The 27,610-nt window shown below is 38.9% G+C and overlaps 1 protein-coding gene across 5 annotated transcripts in view; it reads left to right on the plus strand.

Annotated features, from left to right (window-relative positions):
• The window catches only part of CCDC68 (coiled-coil domain containing 68), a 63,899-nt gene that overhangs the window by 19,459 nt on the left and 16,830 nt on the right, over positions 1-27,610 (plus strand). For all 5 annotated transcript variants that reach the window (XM_055298559.2, XM_063642397.1, XM_063642400.1 and 2 more), the window contains exons 5-10: positions 3,106-3,246; positions 4,242-4,367; positions 6,526-6,654; positions 12,442-12,524; positions 25,651-25,756; positions 27,049-27,132. In XM_055298559.2, the coding sequence (XP_055154534.2) occupies positions 3,106-3,246; positions 4,242-4,367; positions 6,526-6,654; positions 12,442-12,524; positions 25,651-25,756; positions 27,049-27,132 (669 nt within the window). The remainder of the gene's footprint in view (positions 1-3,105; positions 3,247-4,241; positions 4,368-6,525; positions 6,655-12,441; positions 12,525-25,650; positions 25,757-27,048; positions 27,133-27,610) is intronic.

A 27,610-nucleotide genomic window follows, 5' to 3' on the forward strand; every position in this document is an offset into this window, starting at 1 on the left:
GTATGTGTAATTGGGTAATCGTTTCTCAGTTTTGAAATAGATTGAAAGAACAGAAAGAGCACACAATAACTATTTAAGAGGCAGTGCCATGAGCTCTCCCGCTCACTTGCTGCATAAACTTGGGCCCTGGTCCTCAGTTTCTACATCTGTAAAATGGACAGTTTAAGTTAGATGGTTTCCAATTTATTATCCACCTCCGTGTGTCCACGATTCCAGATGAGATTTATGTTCCAAGTGTATTTTCAGTGAGCTAGAGCTTACATCAAGTTATAATGGCAGTGCCATTCAGTTCTGACATCTCTGATTGGAAATTTAATATGAGGTAATTACAGTGAAGCATCACCAAACATTGACTATTATGTATTGTAACTATTAGGTCTGACAGTATTAGTCTATAATGCAGTGTGACCAAAATGTAATTATGTCCACAACTTAGATTTTTAAAAAATATCTGGCCTTGTGGACATTATTTATCTCCTAAAAAGCCCTTATCAGTATATTTGAAACTATAGAAAATATAAAAGTTAAAATGTCATTCTAACTCTTTTTTTTTATATTATTGTACTTTAAGTTTTAGGGTGCATGTGCACAATGTGCAGGTTTGTTACATATGTATCCATGTGCCATGTTGGTGTGCTGCACCCATTAACTCCTCATTTAGCATTAGGTGTATCTCCTAATGCTATCCCTCCCCCCTCCTCCCACCCCACAACAGTCCCCAGAGTGTGATGTTCCCCTTCCTGTGTCCATGTGTTCTCATTGTTCAATTCCCACCTATGAGTGAGAACATGTGGTGTTTGGTTTTTTGACCTTGCGATAGTTTACTGAGAATGATGATTTCCAGTTTCATCCATGTCCCTACAAAGGACATGAACTCATCATTTTTTATGGCTGCATAGTATTCCATGGTGTATAGGTGCCACATTTTCTTAATCCATTCTATCATTGTTGGACATTTGGGTTGGTTCTAAGTCTTTGCTATTGTGAATAGTGCTGCAATAAACATACGTGTGCATGTGTCTTTATAGCAGCATGATTTACAGTCCTTTGGGTATATACCCAGTAATGGGATGGCTGGGTCAAATGGTATTTCTAGTTCTAGATCCCTGAGGAATTGCCACACTGACTTCCACAATGGTTGAACTAGTTTACAGTCCCACCAACAGTGTAAAAGTGTTCCTATTTCTCCACATCCTCTCCAGCACCTGTTATTTCCTGACTTTTTAGTGATGGCCATTCTAACTGGTATGAGATGGTATCTCATTGTGGTTTTGATTTGCATTTCTCTGATGGCCAGTGATGATTAGCATTTTTGCATGTGTTTTTTGGCTGCATAAATGTCTTCTTTTGAGAAGTGTCTGTTCATGTCCTTTGCCCACTTTTTGATGGGGTTGTTTGTTTTTTTCTTGTAAATCTGTTTGAGTTCATTGTAGATTCTGGATATTAGCCCTTTGTCAGATGAGTAGGTTGCGAAAATTTTCTCCCATTGTGTAGGTTGCCTGTTCACTCTGATGGTAGTTTCTTTTGCTGTGCAGAAGCTCTTTAATTAGATCCCATTTCGTCAGTTTTGGCTTTTGTTGCCATTGCTTTTGGTGTTTTAGACATGAAGTCCTTGCCCATGCCTATGTCCTGAATGGTAATGCCTAGGTTTTCTTCTAGGGTTTTTATGGTTTTAGGTCTAACATGTAAGTCTTTAATCCATCTTGAATTAATTTTTGTATAAGGTGTAAGGAAGGGATCCAGTTTCAGCTTTCTACATATGGCTAGCCAGTTTTCCCAGCACCATTTATTAAATAGGGAATCCTTTCCCCATTTCTTGTTTTTGTCAGGTTTGTCAAAGATCAGATAGTTGTAGATAAGTGGCGCTATTTCTGAGGGCTCTGTTCTGTTCCGTTGATCTATATCTCTGTTTTGGTACCAGTACCATGCTGTTTTGGTTACTGTAGCCTTGTAGTATAGTTTGAAGTCAGGTAGCATGATGCCTCCTGCTTTGTTCTTTTGGGTTAGGATTGACCTGGCAATGCAGGCTCTTTTTTGGTTCTATATGAACTTTAAAGTAGTTTTTTCCAATTCTGTGAAGAAAGTCATTGGTAGCTTGATGGGGATGGCATTGAATCTATAAATTACCTTGGGCAGTATGGCCATTTTCACGATATTGATTCTTCCAACCCATGAGCATGGAATGTTCTTCCATTTGTTTGTATCCTCTTTGATTTCATTGAGCAGTGGTTTGTAGTTCTCCTTGAAGAGGTCCTTCACGTCCCTTGTAAGTTGGATTCCTAGGTATTTTATTCTCTTTGAAGCAATTGTGAATGGGAGTTCACTCATGATTTGGCTCTCTGTTTGTCTGTTATTGGTGTATAAGAATGCTTGTGATTTTTGTACATTGATTTTGTATCCTGAGACTTTGCTGAAGTTTCTTATCAGCTTAAGGAGATTTTGGGCTGAGACAATGGAGTTTTCTAGATATACAATCATGTCATCTGCAAACAAGGACAATTTGACTTCCTCTTTTCCTAATTGAATACCATTTATTTCCTTCTCCTGACTAATTGCCCTGGCCAGAACTTCCAACACTATGTTGAATAGGAGTGGTGAGAGAGGGCATCCCTGTCTTGTGCCAGTTTTCAAAGGGAATGCTTCCAGTTTTTGCCCATTCAGTATGATATTGGCTGTGGGTTTGTCATAGATCGCTCTTATTATTTTGAGATACGTCCCATCAATACCTAATTTATTGAGAGTTTTTAGCATGGAGGGTTGTTGAATTTTGTCAAAGGCCTTTTCTGCATCTGTTGAGATAATCATGTGGTGTTTTGGTTCTGTTTATATGCTGGATTACATTTATTGATTTGCGTATGTTGAACCAGCCTTGCATCCCAGGGATGAAGCCCACTTATTCAATATAAGAATCTGTTTAAATTCCAGCAAATATAGAATTCAGCTGCTTCATCTAGAATTTCCCATCGATATTTGAGATTCAAAAGATGTTTATTTATGCTGACCTGAAGCTTCTTTGATATATGTAATACTAAATGATCATTATTGTTTTCAAAGTTTGCAGAGGAAAAGATAGCCAGGTCTATGATTTTCATTTGTCTGTTTCAGCACTGTGGAAACCTTCAACAGGGCTCTGATTCTGAAATGGATCCTTCTTGTTGCAGTTTGGATTTGCTTATGAAAAAGATAAAAGGAAAAGACCTACAGCTCTTAGAAATGAACAAAGAGAATGAAGTATTGAAAATCAAGGTATGACTGTTAGAAGTTTCAAATTTTGTGTTTTGAGACTTTGAGCTAATAGAATGGGTGGTTAGCATCTGTGGCTCTGTAAAAGCAGAGAGATGTCCATACACATCCATAGGTCCATCTGTGTGCTCCCTTACATAGAGAAGCATTTTTATATTTCACAAATCATATCTGTTGTATTTTTGAGGCTTCTTTTGGTATTGAAGATATCTTACAAAAGTTCAACAGTTGTACAATTTCAGTCATGCAAGATGAATAAGTTCTAGAAATCTACTGCATAACATTATGCCTGTAGTTAACAATACTGTACTATGTACTTAGTAGATCTCATGTTAAGTGTTCTTACCACAATTCACAATACATTTTTAAAAGTGTGTTCATATTTAATAAATATTAATTATAACCTTCATAGTCAAATGTCATAATATTTTTTACATTTGTCTATTGCTGAATGCTTTTGATTTTCCTCTTTAGGGGTTTATTTTATATGCAGTCCTGCAATGAATATCTTGGTAGGGAAATCTTTGTAGTCATCCTTGATTGTTTCTTTAGGTTAAATCCTGGAAAGATTCATAACATTTTAGCATTATTGTCCTCAATACTTTAACCTTGTCCCACTTCTATTTCAGGAAGATATGCTTTTTAATACTGTTATGGACATTAATGATAAAAGGCCTGCAAATAAGTGTATAAGCTGACAGAGCACTGTGCAGTTATCTGAACAGTGAGGACTATCACTGCAGGCCGTTACTGTGCACAGAGCTCTGGTGTGGTTTGACTATGGCAAATCTGCCTGTTCAACAGCCCCTCTAAATAGGGAGTTTCTCATTTTACATTTTCCTCTTACCAAGTAACAGTGTCTTCTCTCCTATCCATTGTCTATGAGACTGTAAATGGTATAGTTATACCCTTGGTGTTCGTAATTGCCCATCGAACTGTTCTGCCTTTAACACTTTTTGTTGTAAATGTCAGAACATGCATAGTGACCTTTTTTCTAGCTGGAAGCCTCCAGAGAAGCAGGAGCAGCAGCTCTGAGAAACGTGGCCCAGAGATTATTTGAAAACTACCAAACACAATCTGAAGAAGTGAGAAAGAAGCATGAGGACAGTAAACAATTACTCCAGGTACCAAACACACAGCTTGTCTGTTGGAGAACTAGCCCCCACCCTGAGCTGTTGAAGTTCATCTTTCTAGAAGAGTTAGAAATGAAACAAGCAATGGCCAAGTGACTTGGCAAAAGACTTGGGAAAGGAGCGGTGTGCTTGTCTTTTTTGCCAATTTCCCTCACCCCTGCTTAGCCCGACACCCCAGATGAGTTGCTGAGCTGCTGTGTTGCAGTTCTTGCCCAGAGCCCCCATGAGCACAGGTGGGAGGGAGGCAGTGCCACCCTGCCTGGAAATCTGGACTGGGTCTGTGGAGCTGGGCTGGTAACTTCTCTTCGGGCTCTGCTGTTGACTCGTTAGATGACCCAGACTGAGCCATTCTTCCTCTCTGGATTTGGGTGTCCTTGTCTCTAGAATGAAAGAGTTGGGCTAGACACATGCTTTCAAAATTGTTTTGGTCTTAGGATACATACTTCGGATTTAATAAAATAGAAAACAAAATATGTATCTATATATTTTTTAAAATATATTAAGTTATATATTTTTTATATTATTTATATTTTTATATATTATTTAAAAATATATAACTATATATTTTTAAAAATATATAGATACATATTTATCTATATAAATAATTATATATATTATCTATATAAATAATTATATATCTAATATAAGTATATATATAATATCTATATAAACAAATATATTTATATAAATAATATAGTCATACATTTTAAAAATATATTGTTATATTTTTTATATTATTTATATTTTTATATATTATTTAAAAATATATATCTATATATTTTTAAAAATATATAGATATATATTTATCTATATAATTATATATATTATCTATGTAAATAATTATATATCTAATATAAGTAAATATATATCTATATAAATAAATATATTTATCTATATAAATAATATAGTTATACATTTTAAAAAATATATAAAGTTATACATTTTAAAAAATATATAACGTTATATATTTAAAAATATATAACGTTATATATTTAAAAATATATAACGTTATATTTTTTATATTTTAATATGTAAATATGTATAAATTTTAAAAATAAAAATCATGTACAGACACTCAAACATATTCTTTTTTTGTTCATTTGTTTTTAAATCTGAAGTATATCTACTAGGACCAATAAAATCTGTCTGAAAAATATATTGTAGACCTGGAGGAGTCAAAAAAATGTGTGTATGCCTGTGTGTGTGTGTTTGCCAAAATTAAAACTATCAAACAGCTAATAGGAAAGTTCATTCATCATAGTTTGGGGCACCCAGGTGTCTGTCAGCTCAGGCTCTAAGAAGGTCCCCAGGGGAGTACAGCAGGAAATTCACTGCCTAGGTGACACCCTTTCATGCATCAGGCTGTGGTAGTGATGGTTGCAAACTCACATGCATGCAGGGTGCAGATGAAGAACATAAGCGGGAAGCAAATGAGGGCTCTATGCTATGGGAGCGCTTGTGGGCTTGTGGGGACGGGAAGCATGCATCCCTGTAATGTGGGCTCGGCGCCAGCCTGGAGTGACCTGACTGGAAGGCCCACTTGGTATTTACAAGCGAAGCCAGACACTTATTTTTCCCTGTGAAATGTCAAGCTTTGTTAAACACACACGCAGAAGAGTAAAAAGTTAGTTGACACAGTCCCACTGTGGCTTACTGCCTGCTAGATGGAGTCTTCTCTCCTATGATAGTTTAGCACAACTCCTGCTCTATGGCTATGAAGTAGCACTGTGACACACTGAGGAGAGTTATTCTGCTTTCATGACACTTTCTAATTAAAAATAAAACGTGTTTTAATTGAACATGAAAGGTTTTTTTTTTTGTTCTGGAAAATAATTGCTGAGAAAACGTCAAAAATGTTGCTTTTGTTAAATTAGCATCTTTCTCTCTTATACCAGTTCAGGAAGTATGCTTTATGGTAACAAATGGAAACATTCTAGGAAGAATATTTATACATTATAAATTCTCTATTTAATGTTGTTGTAGTCTATCAGGGTTATTTTGAAGTAAACACTGAAATCAAAAGAGTAATTCTAAACAAGTATGAATTCTGAATTTTTTTGGCTAATTAGAAAATTATAGAAAGAGGTAATATGTGTATAGGTTTAAGAAAAACAGAGTTTTCACAACACAACTGTTTCTCTGACCATAGGTTAACAAGCTTGAAAAAGAACAGAAATTGAAACAACATGTTGAAAATCTGAATCAAGTTGCTGAAAAACTTGAAGAAAAACACAGTCAAATTACAGAATTGGAGAACCTTGTACAGAGAATGGAAAAGGTACGCCCCTGGAGAATTAGAGGATTTTCTTACTGACAGTGTTAGGATGAGAATGAAATAAAATAATACTAAAATAAATAGGATATTAAATTAAATAAGATAATATTATGTGAAAGTATTCTTTACAATTCTTGCCCTTAGGAAGTATTTATTATTAATTTTTCCCATAAACATTTCATATGATCTATACTGTAGTGATTGATTTGCCTTTCTGCAAATACTGTAGTCATATCATCATTTGTCACTTTCTCTTTCTAGGAAATATGTGACTTAGAAAGGGGAACCAGGTGAGGCTGTGAATGCAAATAATGGAAAAGATCACAAAGTCCATCTATTAGGAGTAATAATATAGCAGGTCCCTGTAATCACAGCATTTTTATGTATTAGAGTCAGTGCAGTATCCATTTTTGGCCACCCAAGTCTACTTTGTGTTTGTAAAAACCTACGGCTGCACTAGGAGAGATACAGTTCACATTAAGGAAATCCATTCTATAGAAATTGGAACTTTAAGAAGGCATATTTAGAGAAGAGTAATAATAGAAGAAAAATTTAAAAATGTTTTACGCCATGTTCATTTAAGTAGCTGGCACTCCAAATATACACAAAAGGTGAACACATAAATTTGTGTATGTATGCCAAATTTATGTATGCCATAGAATTTAGAATTTGGAAAAATCAAGGAATATTTTTTAATAGCAAAACAAAGAGAAAACTGGCATCTCTGAAACTGAATTGGGGATAGAGAAAAATATAGGCTTTGGATACTAGTAAATATTGCCCAATACATTTTTTATATTTATTGTATTTGCCTCTGTTCTTTTTAGCTTTAATTTGCTTTATGAGTCTACTTGGGTTTATGCCATTTTATAAATGTCATTTCAAAAACATCACATTTCAATGTTCAGGTTTCTTACCAAAGGAACCTTGATTTGTTTAAAAATGTTTCCCAAGAATTTTAAGTTTTATGACATTGTGATTTGGTTGAATTTGTAGTCTTGGTGAAGGTCCTATGAGGAAATCACAAAAATTAAATATGCCCATTATCAAGTGGCTCTAAGATAATAATATTCAGCTGCATGTGTATTATGTGGAAGGTCACTGAGTGTTATACTTTAGCAGAATCACTGGGTTAGAATCTCCTTAAGCAATTAGTTTATCCAGGCATGACAATTTATAATTACGCTGTTTTGGAAAAACTATAATATTTGGTTGTGTACTTGGTAGTGGTAGAATACTTGAGCCTATAATAAATAGCTTAACAAAACTAAGATAGCACAAAGAATGTTTGCATTAAGGAAAGAAAGACAATTCTGGGAAAAGAATAAATTGCTTAACCAAACAACTTGATTAACCAGCTTAAAATTTAAATTTAGTCTAGAGCTCACGCCATCTCAAACCCAGTAATATTGGGTCAGGTTTAGTGGCAACTGTCACTGCCCCCAAATTAACAAAAGAACAGGCTGGGCATGGTGGCTCACACCTGTAATCCCAGCACTTTGGGAGGCCAGGGCAGGTGGAACATGAGGTCAAGAGATCGAGACCATCCTGGCCAACATGGTGAAACCCCGTCTCTACTAAAAATACAAAAATTAGCTGGGCATGGTGGCACACACCTGTAGTCCCAGCTACTCAGGAGGCTGAGGCAGGAGAATTGCTTGAACCCAGGAGGCGGAGGTTGCGGTGAACCGAGATCGCACCACTGCACTCCAGCCTGGTGACATAGAGAGACTCCATCTCAAAAAAAAAAAAAAAAAAGAACAGTAGAAGATAATTTCTATTTCCTAGTGATCCCAGGAAATGTATACTAGATGTTAGTTCATCTCAGAGTTCTGGGGTATATTTACTTGACTGTTTACTAAACAAATATTTGAACACCACCATGCGTAGCATAGAACTAGGGGCTGACTATATATTTGTGAATGAACCAGACAGTCTCTTTCTGTGGAGATGACAATGTAGTATATCTGGATTGTGTGAGGCTCAAGGAACTTCCCAGATCTCCCTTTCTTAATTCCTCTATGAGTCCTTTAGGGAGGCTGAAAGCCCAGTCAAAGGCAGAGGAGCATGTCCCAGAATAAGGTTCAGTGACTCAGATCCTGGCAGGACATTCTTGGGAAGTGATGGCCTAGCTCCTGCCCTGATAATAACTCATAACAGTGGGCTGTCTCCAGGAGATCTTGGACAAAGGAAGTAGACAGGATGCACATGGCTTAGTAAGGCCATGCAGCAACCTTCCAGAATAGTTCAGTGACTTTCTGGAGGGCAGCCTACTGGAATCTCTGGAGGGTGGAGGTAAGTGTGGATGATGTGGAGGAGAAATGTGCAGGAGTTTTATTTAAAATAAAAAATGATTTAGGCCAGGAGTGGTGGCTCATGCCTGTAATTCCAGCATTTTGGGAGGCTGAGGTGGGAGGATCGCTTGAGGCCAGGAGTTCGAGACCAGCCTGGCCAACATGGTGAAACCCTGTCTCTCCTAAAAAAAAAAAAATACAAAAATTAGCTGTGCATGGTAGCACGTGCTTGTAGTCCCAGCTACTCTGGAGGCTGAGGCATGAGAATCACTTGAACCTGGGAGGTGGAGGTTGCAGTGAGCCGAGATGACGCCACTGCACTTCAGCCTGGGTTATAGAGCAGGACTCTGTCTCAAAAAAAAAAAAAAAAAAAAAAAAAACCAAATTGGTTTAAAAATATTTTATATTTGTGAAACAAGCAAATAAATTATAAGGAACAAAATTTGACAACTTCTTGGTTTAAAGAGAGACTGAGAAGACAGGCTGTGAGGAAGAGTGTCTCAGGTGGGGAGTGCCAGCCAGAATAAGAGGAGGGTGTACTGGGCCTTTTGTATTAATAGGAAAAAGACACAAGTTCAAAAAGAAAGTAAAACTTAAAAACGAACATCCTCACAAAGGTTGATAAATACTGCCCTGGTCGTGGGTGCCCCCTGGAGAAAAATTTACTTGCTGCTCACTTGAACAATCCACCACTCCAGTAAATAGCCATTAGTGGTATGAGGTCTGGTAATGAACATATTACTTAAAACCTTCACCATCTGTCCCACTTTAATCAGGAATGCAGTGAGAATGAATTCCATAAGCACAGTGATAAGCTAGCAAAAATGCCCAATAAGAGCATTTTAATATGGCATATGTTCCGTTTGCTAGCAGTGCAACTCTGTTACATCATATTTGTTTTCTAGTGTCATTGATTTAGCTCCATTGCAATTTTAGAGCTCAAAGGCACTTTTGAGACCACCTAGTTCCTCATCATCATTTTATAAATGAGGACAGCATGAACCAGAAATTATTCCACAATCCTCCACTTTCTAGATCACAACCCTTTCCATTATGCCCCCGTCTTGTCTAATGCTAGACAAAAATGATAGACTTGGTTCCAAAACATTTAGATGTTAGCATTTGGCAATGATTGAAATTGGTGCCCTGTCCGATCAGCTTGGTGAGGGAAACCTGGAGCTGTCTGGAGGTATGGCTCTGGGGATAGTGGGTTGCCCACTGTGTGGTGCTCTGAACTCCCTCTCCCTTTCCTGAAGACATTGCCTGAGAAGTGCTATCTGGTATGGTGAGATTTTCTATGTTGTCAAGGAGGAGGCAAAAAGAACCCAAGCTAGATGGCAGAGCCTGGCCAAGGGAGAGCATTTACTTGTCCATTTGTCTGGTCCCCTTGACCCCTGTTTATGAAAATCCATTAACCAAGAGTAAGTCTATTTAACATTTGTTAGGCACTATTTTCCCTCACCCTACAAATTCAAAATACATTATCTGTGGTGTGTTTTTTTGACAATCCAAGCCTCATCATATGCTTGTAAGATTTATCTGTGGGCCGGGCACAGTGGCTCATGCCTGTAATCTTAGCACTTTGGGAGGCCAAGGCAGGTGGATCACCTGAGGTCAGGAGTTCGAGACCAGCCTGACCAACATGGAGAAACCCCATCTCTACTAAAAATACAAAATTAGCCGGGCATGGTGGTACATGCCTATGATCCCAGCTATTCAGGAGGCTGAGGCAGGAGAATCGCTTGAACCTGGGAGGTGGATGTTGCAGTGAGCCAGGATTGTAGCATTGCACTCCAGCCTGGGCAACAAGAGCAAAACTCTGTATAAGTAAGAAAGAAAGAAAGAAAGAAAGAAAGAAAGAAAGAAAGAAAGAAAGAAAGAAAGAAAGAAAGAGAGAGAGAGAGAGAAAAATAATAGAACACATAAGATTTGAGTAATTAGTGCCTTCAAATTTTTATATATTGAGGTCCAAATATGTGCCAGGAAGCCTGTATGCCTTTTACATATATTATCTCTATCATCCCAACATTTCAATATAGGTAATATTATCCCTGTTTTAGGAATGCTCAGAAGATACAAATATAAGTCAAATGAATGTAGAATGAATACAAGTCAAATGTTGTAACTAACTCATTAATTAATGAGGGAAACAGTAAGATGAGAAAGCTGGTTTAAATAAAATATTTTCAGAAACTAGCCACTTATAGGCATTTTGGAGAAAAAGTGAAAATAGCATAGGAGTACTAGATTAAACTTAAAAAAAAACAGTTAATATTCTTTAAGACAATTAAACCATGACCTTTGGGATTATGTCTTCTACCAGACAGAAATCTACAAATTTACATGCAGCTTCACAGACTCAGGCCTCTAATCAAATGATAAACAATAAAAGCGAATACAGGGAAATTCTCTGAGAGAATTAAATAAATCTTGGGTCAGATGATTAAATGATGACCCAATATGACATTAAAACTATATGCTGTATATTGTTTTTATTTCCAAGTTGGGGTTAATTTTCCTTAACACTGGTAAGGCCCAGAGAGTTTAAAACCTTGGCCAAAATTTAGAAACCAGTTAAGTCCCTACGTACAGTCTTTGTGATGTTTCTGCTATACAGCACTGCCTTGCTGTGTACTATTCACGCAGATGCTGCAGCAGGAAGTAATTTTAAACAGCATTATAGTTTCAGCATGCCTCTTCCAGTCAATTCCATCCATGCTGCCAATACCAATTCCTGCCTCTTTTCAATCTCCCCTGATTCTTTGCAACTTGGCAACCTAAACCATCAGGCCAAAGCACCAAATTCCTTTTTTTCAGCCGAGTGCCATCAAATATAAAATGAACACAGTCATCTCAGCTTCATTTTTCATGGTCTTCTCTGTTTTCCTTTTGGATGGAAAGGCTTTGGCTTAATAATCAAATTAAGGCATCTTTTTAAAAGATATTCTTTCCCAGCATCATAAAATTGCAATCTCAGTTTCTCCTGTATCCTAATTGGAAAGCAGTTGTATCCTTTGTGGCATTGATCCTTCATCAAAAATATGTTTATTGCTTTACTACTTTCTGACAGATGCCACGTAGTATGTAGAAGTATCTAGTGTCCTTGGTTACCAACAACTCGGTCTAATGTAGGCGAAGCAGGTGTAAGGGTGGGAGAGCCAGGGTCTAGCGAGGGATGAGCAGGCTGTTTACATGTGGTAGGATGGGCAGAAGTGAGTGGAAGAGGTTGAGCTGAACAGGCTATGGGCAACGCCCTGGAGGAGGAGCAGAAGAAGTCCTCCAGGCAGGTGAGAGAGTGAAGACAATTTTGGCCTATAGTTGAACTATGTGTAAAGCACACAGGAGAATACTTGGCCAGGTTTCCTTGAAGATGAGGAGTAACAGCACATGTGAAATTAACTCTTTAGCTCAAGCCATAGTTATAGTATGACAAGAGGAAGGCCTTGCCAAACATACACATGCAGTTTAGCAAAATTTGTATCTTATTTTCTCCTAGGAAAAGAGAACACTACTAGAAAGAAAACTGTCTTTGGAAAACAAGCTACTGCAACTCAAATCCTGTGCTACATATGGAAAAAGGTTTGCGAAGCTACCTATTAAGTAAAGGCGTTCCTGATTTCTTTCCTGTCCACTGGTATGCCAGCCAGGCAACAGAAGACTTTCTGTCCCCCAAAGAAATAGGATGACTGACAGTACAAGAGGAAGGTTGAATTCCTGGGATTAACAGTCATGGACTTATGTGCCTCCCCTTCCTCAAACTCAGAAGAATCATAGGGCAGTTGGGAGCCGGGGGCAGAGTTCACTGGGGGTGCAGGGAACCCTGTGGGAAGGTTAGTCCTTCTGAAGAGTGAATGAGTGAGTGAGCCTGGCACCTCTTGGTTTACCATTTGTGCTAAGGAGGACGTTTGAGAGGTCTTTATTCCCTGATGCTTCTGTCTTTGTTAGTGAGTCTCTTCTACAGCAGACATTACACTGGCCAGCCCACAAGCAGAATTCTAAGATAGTTTCTTGATACTCCTTAATTCTGTAGAGTGAAGGAAATGCTATGGACAATATCCTTAGTTCTTTGTACTTACTTATAAATACTCAAAGTTCACGTGCAGTCACAGTCCTCAGTATGCTGGGGATGGGTTTGTGGATATCACCATAATCGCTATGCTACTCAGCTGCTATTAGAAAAAGTCTCTATTATCATGTAATCATATCATAAGACGTTTTCTGAGATTTTTCTTTATTTTTTAAAAATTCTAAGTCCAACACAGTCATTGTATGTTCCGATATAATTATATAATATTGTTCAAAGTCAAATCGATTTCAAGATTTTAGTTTGTCATCCTAGAACTATTGTTCACTAGGATATCAGGCACTGTTATGGACAGAATTCTTGTTGTCATTTATTCAATGATATGTGCTCAGACATCCCTCTTTCTCAGTCTTTTGATTTCCCCCCTACGGGCTCCCTGCTGCTTCCTTTCCTTTTTTATCTTTCTTCCCACCTGTCCTCATATGTTGTACCTTATGCCTGGCTTGTATTCCTGCATTTTTGACCACATATGCCAAAGTCCAGAAATGGGCTGATCCTGGCAATTACACACACGCATTTGAAACATACTAGGATACCAATATGTTATTAATTTTCCTATCTTCTTCCCTGTAACAAAGATATAGCCCAAGAGAGGGGACTTCTAAGATAGTTTTATAACACTGCACACTTCTGTAGAGATTGAAGGAAATACTGTAGAAAGTATCCTTAGATCTTGGAATTGCATATGGATATTCATAACTTAATTCTAAGGAAATCTACAGTTAATATTTTTTCTTAAATAGGCAGAACTTTTCCATGTAGCAGAACTACTGATTTGTATGCATCTTCCATTAAAAGTTCAGGCCTTCCAAGTTTGATTTTTTTTTTCCTTTAAAAAATGTGTTTTTAAAAAATTGGTGATAGGGCTATTGTCCGTCTTTGAGCCAACAGTGTAGCTGTTTTAAAACCAACCTGATCTATTCTTTCTCTTCTATTCTATAGAAGCAGTTGTTACAAAGAATTCTTTAAAAGCTCCTAAGGAAGTTTTAGAAATTTCTTGGGGAAAATGGATGTTTGGTGTTTCTAGAAAGGTTTTTCCACCATCCAGGCTTATGCAATTTTTATAGAATGTGGGTATAATACATATTTGTGATTACTTATTACCTTGTCTGAGTTTTATGTAGAGGCATTCAGTTTGTGAAGTGACAAGAAAATGAAATCAGTTTGAGTCAGACTCTTTTGGTTGAAATAACAGAGACTTGATTAAGCTACTACAAAAAAGAGTGTTTCTGTTAGGTTAAGATTAGATAGATAGGGTCATAAAAAAGAGACAGAAAAGTTAAAAAGATTTGTCTTCTTAAAAATAAGGTTGACTCCATATTTCTATTACCATTACTTGTAATTGACACAGGTAAAATGCTTTGCAGTTTTCAGAATAACCTCAGGTACCTTCTTTATTTCACTCCTTTCATTCACCTATCCAAGAAAGAGCTGAAGTTCTAATTGAGTTGTCCAAGATTGCTCAATCTCTCAGAAGTTATAGAGCTGGGAGTTTTCGCTCCTACATTCTCGTACGTAGCAAAGCATGTGCTTATTCTGCTATACAAGATTTTGACCATCTTTCTTTTATTTCTGGAAAGCTCTGAAGATCTCTTAAACTGGGTTCTTCATTCCTCTGAGTAACGATGAGCAAAAAGCCATTTTCCAACTTCTCCATCTGCCCTGCCACATCACAAACAAATATGCAGGACTTTTTAGGAGTTATCTTTTGGGGCAACATATTTGGGATTGATATGGTTTGGCTGTGTCCCCACCCAAAAAGATGAGAATCTTGAATTGTAGTTCCCATAATCCCTACGTGTCATGGGAGAAACCTAGTGGGAGCTAATTGAACCATGGAGGCGGTTAGCCCAATGCTGCTGTTCTTGTGAGTTCTCACAAGTTCTGATGGTTTTATAAGGGGCTTTTCCTCCTTTTGCTTTGCACTTCTCCTTGCTGCGTGGTTTTGGCCCACCATGTGAAGAAGGACATGTTTACTTCCCCTTCCAACATGACTGTAAGTTTCCTGAGGCCTCCCAAGCCCTGCAGAACCGTGAATCAACTAAACCACTTTCCTTTATAAATTACCCAGTCTCGGGTATGTTTTCATAGAAGCATGAGAACAGACTAATATAGGGAATTGTAAAAATAAACAGTGTTGGCCCCTCCATATTTACATAGATGCTGCTTAGGAATGGAAACTCCTTAGAGGAGGAAAGACCTTGAAGCTGAGGTTGCATGTCAAAGCATATGGTTGCTACTTAAATTGTACATTTATCTGCGGTAGTTTGGGGTGGGAGTGTTCTCTCAAGGCACCCCTTTGGTACCACCAATGAAAATAATAATAAAGAAGAATTTTATAGAAAATAGTGAGACACATTCATGAATTTTGTTGAAATGCGAACAGGGTCACACCTACATCCAAGCTGATTCTTTCCCTTAGTCTGGCCTGGGAATGGTAAGGATCGGACCTCTTCTCTTCTTGTGGTTGTGGTCCCTAGTTATCCTTTATTCCACTGAGGGCCCATAGTCAGTGGTGTTAACACTTATGGAAGTCCAGAGAAACATTGGATACTAAATAGAAGGCAATATGAGTCCCCACAGATGGTAGTAAGATTCTTTTATAGCTTCAGAGAAGCTCTACGATGCCACTAATCTCACTATCTTCTGTGTCCTGTGCGATTTCTATGTAGGGCTATTCATATTTCCAATGCCTGTATAATCTGTAGTGTACCCAGAAGTAGCCTCTTGGAGCCTGCAACATGGCTTTCGTTGCTACTTTTACTTCCTTTGTCTCAGAACCTAGCTCTTTTGGCTTCTTCTGGAATTTTCATTCTCATAAACATCTTACTGCATGAATCCCTGGTAATAAATGTACTTTATAAAGACTTAAACATCAGGAGCACCCAGATTCATAAAGCAAGTCCTGAGCGACCTACAAAGGGACTTAAACTCCCACACAATAATAATGGGAGATTTTAACACCCCACTGTCAATATTAGACAGATCAATGAGACAGAAAGTTAACAAGGATATCCAGGAATTGAACTCAGCTCTGCACAAAGTGGACCTAATAGACATCTACAGAACTCTCCACCCCAAATCAACAGAATATACATTTTTTTCAGCACCACACCACACCTATTCCAAAATTGACCACATAGTTGGAAGTAAAGCTTTCCTCAGCAAATGTAAAAGAACAGAATTTATAACAAACTGTCTCTCAGACCACAGTGCAACCAAACTAGAACTCAGGATTAAGAAACTCACTCAAAACCGCTCAACTACATGGAAACTGAACAACCTGCTCCTGAATGACTATTGGGTACATAATGAAATGAAGGCAGAAATAAAGATGTTCTTTCAAACCAACGAGAACAAAGACACAACATACCAGAATCTCTGGGACACATTCAAAGCAGTGTGTAGAGGGAAATTTATAGCACTAAATGCCCACAAGAGAAAGCAGGAAAGATCCAAAATTGACACCCTAACATCACAATTAAAAGAACTAGAAAAGCAAGAGCAAACACATTCAAAAGCTAGCAGAAGGCTAGAAATAACTAAAATCAGAGCAGAACTGAAGGAAATAGACACAAAAAACCCTTCAAAAAATTAATGAATCCAGGAGCTGGTTTTTCGAAAAGATCAACAAAATTGATAGACCGCTAGCAAGACTAATAAAGAAGAAAAGAGAGAAAAATCAAATAGATGCAATAAAAAATGAAAAAGGGGATATCACCACCGATCCCACAGAAATACAATCTACCATCAGAGAATACTACAAACACCTCTATGCAAATAAACTAGAAAATCTAGAAGAAATGGATAAATTCCTCGACAAATACACCCTCCCAAGACTAAACCAGGAAGAAGCTGAATCTCTGAATAGACCAATAACAGGTTCTGAAATTGTGGCAATAATCAATAGCTTACCAACCAAAAAGAGTCCAGGACCTGATGGATTCACAGCCGAATTCTACCAGAGGTACAAGGAGGAACTGGTACCATTCCTTCTGAAACTATTCCAATCGATAGAAAAAGAAGGAATCCTCCCTAACACATTTTATGAAGCCAGCATCGTCCTGATACCAAAGCCTGGCAGAGACATAACCAAAAAAGAGAATTTCAGACCAATATCCTTGATGAACATTGATGCAAAAATCCTCAATAAAATACTGGCAAACCAAATCCAGCAGCACATCAAAAAGCTTATCCACCATAATCAAGTGGGCTTCATCCCTGGGATGCAAGGCTGGTTCAACATACGCAAATCAATAAATGTAATCCAGCATATAAACAGAACCAAAGACAAAAACCACATGATTATCTCAATAGATGCAGAAAAGGCCTTTGACAAAATTCAACAACCCTTCATGCTAAAAACTCTCAACAAATTAGGTATTGATGGGACGTATCTCAAAATATTAAGAGCTGTCTATGACAAACCCACAGCCAATATCGTACTGAATGGGCAAAAACTGGAAGCATTCCCTCTGAAAACTGGCACAAGACAGGGATGCCCTCTCTCACCACTCCTATTCAACATAGTGCTGGAAGTTCTGGCCAGAGCAATCAGGCAGGAGAAGGAAATAAAGGGTATTCAATTAGGAAAAGAGGAAGTCAAATCGTCCCTGTTTGCAGATGACATGATTGTATATCTAGAAAACCCCATTGTCTCAGCCCAAAATCTCCTTAAGCTGATTAGCAACTTCAGCAAAGTCTCAGGATACAAAATCAATGTACAAAAATCACAAGCATTCTTGTACACCAATCACAGACAAACAGCCAAATCATGAGTGAACTCCCATTCACAATTGCTTCAAAGAGAATAAAATACCTAGGAATCCAACTTACAAGGGATGTGAAGGACCTCTTCAAGGAGAACTACAAACCACTGCTCAATGAAATCAAAGAGGATACAAACAAATGGAAGAACATTCCATGCTCATGGGTTGGAAGAATCAATATCGTGAACATGGCCATACTGCCCAAGGTAATTTATAGATTCAATGCCATCCCCATCAAGCTACCAACGACCTTCTTCACAGAATTGGAAAAAACTACTTTAAAGTTCATATGGAACCAAAAAAGAGCCCACATCGCCAAGTCAATCGTAAGCCAAAAGAACAAAGCTGGAGGCATCACGCTACTTGACTTCAAACTATACTACAAGGCTACAGTAACCAAAACAGCATGGTACTGGTACCACAACAGAGACATAGATCAATGGAACAGAACAGAGCCCTCAGAAATGATGCCACATATCTACAACTATCTGATCTTTGACAAACCTGACAAAAATAAGAAATGGGGAAAGGATTCCCTATTTAATAAATGGTGCTGGGAAAACTGGCTAGCCATATGTAGAAAGCTGAAACTGGATCCCTCCCTTACACCTTATACAAAAATTAATTCAAGATGGATTAAAGACTTAAATGTTAGACCTAAAACCATTAAAATCCTACAAGAAAACCTAGGCAATACCATTCAGGACATAGGCGTGGGCAAGGACTTCATGTCTAAAACACCAAAAGCAATGGCAACAAAAGCCAAAATTGACAAATGGGATCTAATTAAACTAAAGAGCTTCTGCACAGCAAAAGAAACTACCATCGGAGTGAACAGGCAACCTACAGAATGGGAGAAAATTTTTGCAACCTACTCATCTGACAAAGGGCTAATATCCAGAATCTACAATGAACTCAAACAAATTTACAAGAAAAAAACAAACAACCCCATCAAAAAGTGGGCAAAGGAAATGAACAGACACTTCTCAAAAGAAGACATTCATGCAGCCAAAAAACACATGAAGAAATGCTCATCATCACTGGCCATCAGAGAAATGCAAATCAAAACCACAGTGAGATACCATCTCACACCAGTTACAATGGCCATCATTAAAAAATCAGGAAACAACAGGTGCTGGAGAGGATGTGGAGAAATAGGAACACTTTTACACTGTTGGTGGGACTGTAAACTAGTTCAACCATTGTGGAAGTCAGTGTGGCGATTCCTCAGGGATCTAGAACTAGAAATACCATTTGACCCAGCCATCCCATTACTGGGTATATACCCAAAGGACTATAAATCATGCTGCTATAAAGACATATACACACGTATGTTTATTGCGGCACTATTCACAATAGCAAAGAATTGGAACCAACCCAAATGTCCAACAACGATAGACTGGATTAAGAAAATGTGGCACATATACACCATGGAATACTATGCAGCCATAAAAAATGATGAGTTCATGTCCTTTGTAGGGACATGGATGAAACTGGAAAACATCATTCTCAGTAAAGTATCGCAAGGACAAAAAACCAAACACCGCATGTTCTCACGCATAGGTGGGAATTGAACAAGGAGAACTCATGGACACGGGAAGAGGAACATCACACTCCGGGGCCTGTTGTGGGGTGGGAGGAGGAGGGAGGGACAGCATTAGGAGATAAACCTAATGCTAAATGACGAGTTAATGGGTGCAGGAAATCAACATTGCACATGGATACATGTGTAACAAACCTGCACATTGTGCACATGTACCCTAAAACCTAAAGTATAATAATAAAAATAAAAATTAAAAAAAAAAGACTTAAACATGTTATATTCTTGGGCTGTATAAATATGGCCATGCTCAGTCTATTCATGCCCTTTGTGAAATTTTTAAGAAAATCTAAGGTTATTTATAAAAGCTATGTAAAATATAATATGATTACCTAAATTAGAAAAGAATTAGATGATGAGGACAAGGAGATATAAGAATAGGTATACCATAAGGTTCGTTTACAAAATTAGGCCCATGGATGCTACAGACTTGCTCACAGGAGACCACTGACTCAGTTTCAAATTTTCCAGCAGCCAACCCAAACAGGAAATGATGATTAGTTTTGTAAGTCACAATTCCACATGATTAAAACCAATCAGGTGTTTGCGATCATTCAGTTATTTCTTATCTACCTATAAAGCCAGAAAGAAAATTGCCCAGGGTATGGTCATAAAAAGAACCCTGAATAATGTTTTCAACTTACCCCTTGTAATAAACACAAAGGCTTACCTCAGAACGTCATCTAAACAGAATAGCATGATGCCAACACAATTCAATAAAAGCCATTGGAACAGGGAGGAACAGAGGGCACTGTGAGAAAGTCTAATAATGCTACCCTCTATGGTATAAGTTGACCCAAAGATAGATTGTCGAGTATTGTGAGGAATGGAGGGAGAGACAGTTCTCCATGAACTCAGTTTCTTTTCACCAACCCTTTGGGAGACGTTGGGGAGTAGAGAAATTGAGGGTGGGCTTCCTGTCAAGTGCTTCTTCTATGATCACCCCATGTTGCTAATTAGAGGCAAAGTAATTTCTTTTCACATTTCTGCAGTTAAAGATAGGATTGACTTCCTTTCTTGAATGCTAAGGAATCTAACAGGAAGTAAACCAGAAATAGTTGTCTCTTCCCCCTCCTTCAGTGATGAATTGAGAGAGAATCCTCAATTCCCTCCCTCAAAAGGGTAGGGCAGAGATTCTCTTCTCTTTTTGTTGGGGCTTTTTTTTGCTTGCCCCCATAGGCATTCCAGGCTGCTGATTTTTTTCCAGCTCCAAGTCTGGGATGTGTGAGATTAAAAAGAAACCCCAGAGGATTCACCATTGTGTCATTTCTTGGATCCCAGGTTCCAGAGCCAGTCTGCCTTCTTCTCTCCACTGTTCAGAGTCTTCTTGTGTTTTTTGTTTTTTTTTTCATATACAATATCCAGGGCTTTTAGTTGTACTTAGCGGGAAGAATGGGGAAAAGCATGTATTCTACATTTTCTTAGAAGCCAAAGCTTTTCAATTCTGCTTTAATTTCAACATTTGCTTTATATTTTTATTCAGTTGCATTGTAGAGGAAAACATGGTCAAAAATTATGTTGAGACATTGGAAAGTAGAGCACCAATCCTGGATACAGACATTTGCCTCCTTTCTTTAGGCTTGACCCTTTCTTATGTTTTCTTCCTCTAGTTTTGCTTGTGTACCTCTTTATTAAGATTGGGCTAGGTGCAGTGGTTGACGCCTGTAATCCCAGCACTTTGGGAGGCTGAGGCTGGCAGATCACTTGAGGTCAGGAGTTTGAGACCAACCTGGCCAACATGGTGAAACCCAGCTCCACTAAAAATACAAAAATTAGCCGGGCATAGTGGTGGGTGCCTGTAATTCCCAGCTACTCAGGAGGCTAAGGCAGGAGAATCACTTATACCCAGGAGCCAGAGGTTGCAGTGAGCTGAGATTGCACCACTGCACTTCAGGCTGGGTGACAGAGTGAGACTTTGTTTAAAAAAAAAAAAAAAAAAAGACTGAGTGCTTTAACAGAAAGATAAATAAAGCTCAAAAGAAGATCAAGTGGCAGCTTACTTAGACATATTTTCACATTTAAAGGTCTTAAATGGATGACTAGGCTTCATATTTATTGGACAATCCTAATAGAGATTTTCTACAATGGCCTTTAGTCACTGTTTTAGTGTATTAATGGAGATAAGTGAAGCCCCAAGGCCCTGTGTTTTCAAGAGTGCTTCTAGAAATATTTTTCTTCTATTTTGAGGCCAATTTCAAGTTGTTTTTTTTTTCTTACAGTGAACATCATGGTCATACCTTCAAGGAGTACATGGGAAATTTTTCTGAGCTTGGTATTTTCGATAGAAAAATAACAACCTCTGTTCTCTGTGCCTAAAGCCATCTTTTTTTCCCATTAGTTCCAAGGTTCTGGGTCATGGAACACAAAGAGAACCATTTTAAATACTCACCTTTAACAGCTTACAGTATTTTTATATTTCGTGCATATTCAAAGCCAGCTTGCGTCTGCAAGGCATCTTAAGCTCTTTGTCATTACTTCCCGGGAAAGTCCTGAGTCTGACCATTAAGTGGGTCATAGCTGCTCTTTCTGTTATTTTTATCTTTTCTTCTTTTACTTTCCTTGCTGGAGCAATTTTGAATTTTAGCACCAGCTATGGACCCAATTTCTGTTTGCCCTCCGTGTTTTGATCTTTTTTTTTTTTTTTTTTTTTGAGACAGAGTCTCGCTCTGTCACCCACGCTGGATTGCAGTGGCAAAATCGCCTCACTGCAACCTCTGCCTCCTGGGTTCAAGCGATTCTTGTACCTCAGTCTCCCGAGTAGCTGGGATTACAGGCGCACGCCACCATGCCCGGTTAATTTTTGTATTTTTAGTAGTGACAGGGTCTCACCATGTTGGCCAGGCTGATCTCGAACTCCTGACCTCAAGTGATCCACTCGCCTCGGCCTCCTATAGTGCTGGGATTACAGGTGTGAGCCACCGCACCCGGCATAATTTTTGCATTTTTAATAGAGATGGATTTCGCCATGTTGGCCAGGCTGGTCTTGAACTCCTGGTCTCAAGTGATCTACCCGCCTTGGCCTCCCAAAGTGCTTGGATTACAGACGTGAGCCACCATGCCTGGCCTGTTTTGATCTTTATATCCTCCAGTCATCTTTTCCTAGTAACTGAGGTTTTCTTCTGAGGGTACTCAGTTACCCTACCCTCTGCGTGTTCGCAGCAATTCCACCCTCCAAGGGTTCTGAGCAACATCTGCAGATTTCTCAGCCCTGCCCCTCACATGCTCCCAGTCTCCCTGGACTTCTGAAGACATCCTGCCCCTGAAGATTCTCTGTGGGCGGTAAGCCTTCTCACTGTCTGTTCAGCATGTTTGCCCACATCCAAAGTCTGGTCTCACCTTGGAAGGCTCTCCCATCTCCCCGCAACATCCTTATGGTGTGGCGCCTTACCCACTGGGGGTCCTGAAATTTCCTCAGTCTCCTGTGCCTCAAGAAGCCTCTGAACCTCAAGTCTAGGGACAACTGAAATCTAATGTGAATACAGGCTGGTGTGCTGATGCAGCCATTCTCTGAACTTGAATTTTGGAAAGACTGAGGGGTCAGTATTGCTGCCATTGTCAGTTCAAATTACATGGGCACAAAGCGTTTTCATCTGAATCAGGCTGCCAGCTTATTTCTTTTCAAACACTTCCTGCCGTGGACCATGGAAAAAAAAACAAGGGGACTGCTTGTTTAATTACTTGGTTCGGATTCCCCACTGCCTCTCGCTAAGAGAGAAAGACCAAAATAAGGCTTTCTGCCAGGTACGGGGTCCTTTAACTGATCATGTTATAAAAAGCAGATAAAATATTGGCACAGCTGAACTAGTTAGTGATCTTCCTTCAGCCTGAGTTGACCGTTTACATTTCTTTTCATAGCTTTTCTTAGTTTGATAGTTGCTTGTAGTGTTAATCAAGAGGAGGGAAATGGACTTTTACAGTGAGATTTAGTTGCGTAGGTAAGATAATCAGACGTTTCTGATTATCATCTAAAACAGAGTAGCACACTTGACGCACGTTCTTGCTCCCCTGTCATTTTGTACCTTCTCTTTCTGTTCTCTGCATCCTTCTCCCAGGCCCCTCATTTGCATCCCTCCCGTCACCGATGTCGTAGGCATCCTGTTCCCTGTAGATTTCTTGTGCCTGCACTCCCAAACATTCTCCTATCTTCCCCTCCTTTCTCTTTCTAGAGTCCTGGAAGATTACAATAATTTCTTTTGTAATTGTAAATTGTAAATTTCTTTTGTTTTCTTTCCAGGACTCTATTGGACCAATTAAAATAAAGCTTCCGATTTTTCGTTTTAATTTCAACTTTTATTTTACCTGCGGGGGTGGGGTACATGTGCAGGTTTGTTACGTGGGTATATTGCCTGATGCTGAGGTTTGGGCTACTACTGAATCTGTCACCTAGGTAGCCGGCATAGCACTCAGTAGGTAGTTTTTTAACCCTTTCCCCTCCATTCTTTCCCCTTCTAATAGTCCGCAGCATCTATTGTTTCCTTCTTTATGTTTGTGTTTATCCAGTGTTTAGCTCCCACTTATAAGTGGAATTATGCAGTATTTGATTTTATTTTTATGCCTTAATTCACTTAGGATGATGACCTTCAGTTGCATCTATGTTGCTGCAAAAGGCACAATTTCATTCTTTTTGTGGCTGCATAGTATTCCATAGTGTATATATAACACATTTTCTGTATTGAATCCACTGTTGATAGGCACCTAGGTTGTTTCTATGTCTTTGCTATCCTGAATACTGCTGTGATGGACATATGAGTACACATGTCTTTTTGGTAGAATGATCAGTTTTCCTTTGGGTATATACCCAGTAATGGGATTGCTGGGTGGAATGGTAGTTGTGTTTTTATCCCTTTGAGAAATGTCCAAACTACTTTCCAAAGTGGCTGAACTAATTCACATTCCCACCAACAGTGTATAAGCATTCCCTTTTCTCTGCATTCTCGCCAACATCTGTTTTTTTTTACTTTTTAGTTGTAGCCATTATGACTGCTGTGAGATGGTATCTCATGGCGGTTTAGATGTGCATTTCTCTGAAACAATGTTTTAGTCCATTATATGAAACAAAATGGAAACTAATAACTCTTTCTTCTAATTAGAACATACTATATAGTATCTTATGAATTTCCACCATCTTTGTGATACACATAGAGGCTGAGGTGGGTGGATCACCTGAGGTCAGGAGCTCAAGACCAGCCTGGCCAACATGGTGAAACTCCATCTCTACTAAAAATACAAAAATTAGCCAGGTGTGGTGGCACATGCTTGTAGTCCCAGCTGTGAGAATCGCTTGAGCCCAGAAGTGGTGGTTGCGGTAAGCCAAGATCACCTTACTACACTCCAGCCTGGGCGACAAAGTAAGACTCCGTCTGAAAAAAACAAACCACCACCAACAACAACAGCAACAACAAAGGAAACAGAATTGGGATGACATTGGATAAGAGCAAAGGCCAAGTGACTTCTCCGAGGTCACAATGATTCTGAGCTTGGTGGTGTTGCCACAATGCATGTGGCTTCATAACTCTAATAACAGTAGCAAGAAGAGAAACAGCCAAAACAGTACAACCAATTCCAGTTACCTGAATGAAGCTTTGGGAAAGTATAAATAATCTAAATTCAAAATTGACTTTTTTTTTTCCCATAATGATTGATGTGGACTCAAAAATATTTGCTGGAATTAGATTTCTTCCTTTCTTCTTTTTTTTTCCCTTTCCCTATGGACTGATAGTAGAATTACCAAAAGTAGGAAGCCAAAAAATAAAAAATAAAAAAAGACAAACACGGACAATCCACAATATATACTAAGCCCGAATCATTAGAAATTGGTTTCTTATAAATATATTAATAGATATAATCTCCATTTCTGCTCCCATGTTCTGACTCTGCTATTGCCATGCAATTGTCTGTGAAGTTTGATGGGTGCCAGGTCTGTGGGTGCTCAGGCAAGGCAATTTAGCGTATACGTGCTTCATCCTACTGAGTACAACTTGATTCCACTACCTGCTGGAGGAGTCACAGATGGCCAGAAAGGAGCTTTTGACATGAATTGATATTCTCATTCAAGTTAAATCCAAGCAAATCAGAGCCTGCTTCATAGCTATTTATCTTCAGTGTGTCCTGTGTGGCATAATGGGGCCCTGGGGTCTTACCCAGCTGATCCCCAGTAACAGTAGAGTGTGTAGGAGGGCTAGCAGTAACGATGAGCTAAGGAATGTGTGAGCCAATCATTTTCTCTTGCTCTTTTTCCCTTTGCATTCCCAGTTGCCAGGATCTTCAGAGGGAGATTTCCATTCTCCAGGAGCAGATCTCTCATCTGCGGTTTGTGATTCACTCCCAACATCAGAACCTGCGCCGTGTCATCCAGGAGGTCAGATTAATCAAGTATATTTAACTGTATATAAATATATACACCAAAAACGGTATGTTTACGGTGTGGAGCCCAAATACAAGTGGCTTGACTGGACTTTCGAAGCAATGAGATTTCTCTCCCTACTGACCTATCCTTTTTTGCTTCTCATACAATATGGCTCTGTTTTCAATGCCCTCTCTTGTCTGTACCTACCAATACCTGTAATGCTGTCAATGAAGATGGCTTGGAAAATTATGTATAACTGTTTTTTAGATGTTTCAGTGATTTTCTAAAAGTCTTCTGCGCCAAATAATGTACACTGGCCTTTAGACAATTTCGTAGATCAGGAGATTCAGCCCTTCCTTGAGTATGAAATTATCTGTTTTCGTAACCTCATAATTGATTTAGGAGATGATTTAGGGTAGGGGTGTGGCCTGGCCCTTCTTCTCTGGGAGCAGCCTGACAGGTGGCGAAGTCGAGGCGATTGTGGTAGCAGCCAGCTGGATGGTGGAGTGTGTATTTAAAATCTACTTCAAGTTAGGCATTGATCTGGTTTTGGGGGTCTGTTTTAAAATTTAAAATCAGACTTCTATTCAGTTACTTTACTGCTAAGTACAAGTCCTCCCAAATACTCCAGAGCCTTCCTCACATAGATACAGCATTTGTGCTTGCTTGGCTATGACATCACTAAAAGGCCAGAGAATTGAGTAGTGGAATTTGAGAGCCAGGAGGGACTTTGGGGGCGCCCCACACCCTCCTTTTATAGAGCAGTTTAATGACAGCTAGTGGTACCAAAGTTGGTCTTAGAATCCATGTGTCCCCTCTCTTCTTACACCGCTTTGCATCTCATCACCCCACCTCCCAATTCCACATTGCCTCTTGGCAAAGCAGGCTCACCTTATTATGCTGCTGCTTGACAAATCTATACCGCAGGGAGCCTCTGCACACCAGGCAGTGGTCTTGCATCCTGTCCACCAGCAGCTGCATCTGCACGATGAGAACATTAAGTTGCTGAGACGCAGAAGGGCGGCCAGTGCTGCTTTCACAGGACGCGCTCCTGCTGAACTTGGTTTAAACAGGTTATCCAAAGATTAAAGGGAATCACGGCACCAGCTGAGGGCTTTCAGCCCCAGGTGTCAGTTTGGCCTGCTATTTTCTGTTACCAGCTGAGTCTGCTAATGCTTTGGGATTTAATTTTTTTTTAATTTGATGAACATCTTTTGACCTCAGAAATCTGTACAATTTCTGACTTAAGTAACTATTTCCTGTGGTCTGACAAGGTTTTTCCTATTGTGTTTTCTAATTCTTAGATGGAAGGATTAAAAATTAATTTAAAAGAACAAGACAAAAGAATTGAAAATCTCAGAGAAAAGGTTAACATACTTGAAGCCCAGGTAAGGAGGGAACCTGTCTTACATTTTGTTGTGAGGGTGTGAGTGTGTGTGTGTGTGTGTGTGTGTGTGTGTGTATCTGTGCACGCGAGGGTACCAGTATCAGTGAGCCTGTGTATGAAAACGTGCAATTGTATGCCTGTATAACACTACGAGTATGTCTGTTTGGGAGAGGGCATGTGAGTGTCTGTGTGACTGTGTGTGCTGGGTCTGTCTATGTCTAAGTGTATGTGCGTGTGTCTCTGTGTGTAGCCAAGTGTCATTTTGTGAGTGTGTCTGTGCATATTCTATGCATAAGAAATTAGTGCTATGGAAAAAAGGACTGACAATTTAACAATTGTTAAATTATGGAGTGTTTAAAAGATTGTATTATGTTATTAAATTATTAGCATTATTGTTACATATTAAATAAATATTATTAAATTATTATTAAAAGTTCATTCAGATTTTCCAGAATACTTGCTGTAATGGAGAGACAGAT

Source organism: Symphalangus syndactylus, chromosome 1 (genome assembly GCF_028878055.3).
Source record: "Symphalangus syndactylus isolate Jambi chromosome 1, NHGRI_mSymSyn1-v2.1_pri, whole genome shotgun sequence".
In the NCBI taxonomy this organism is placed as follows: Eukaryota; Metazoa; Chordata; class Mammalia; order Primates; family Hylobatidae; genus Symphalangus; species Symphalangus syndactylus.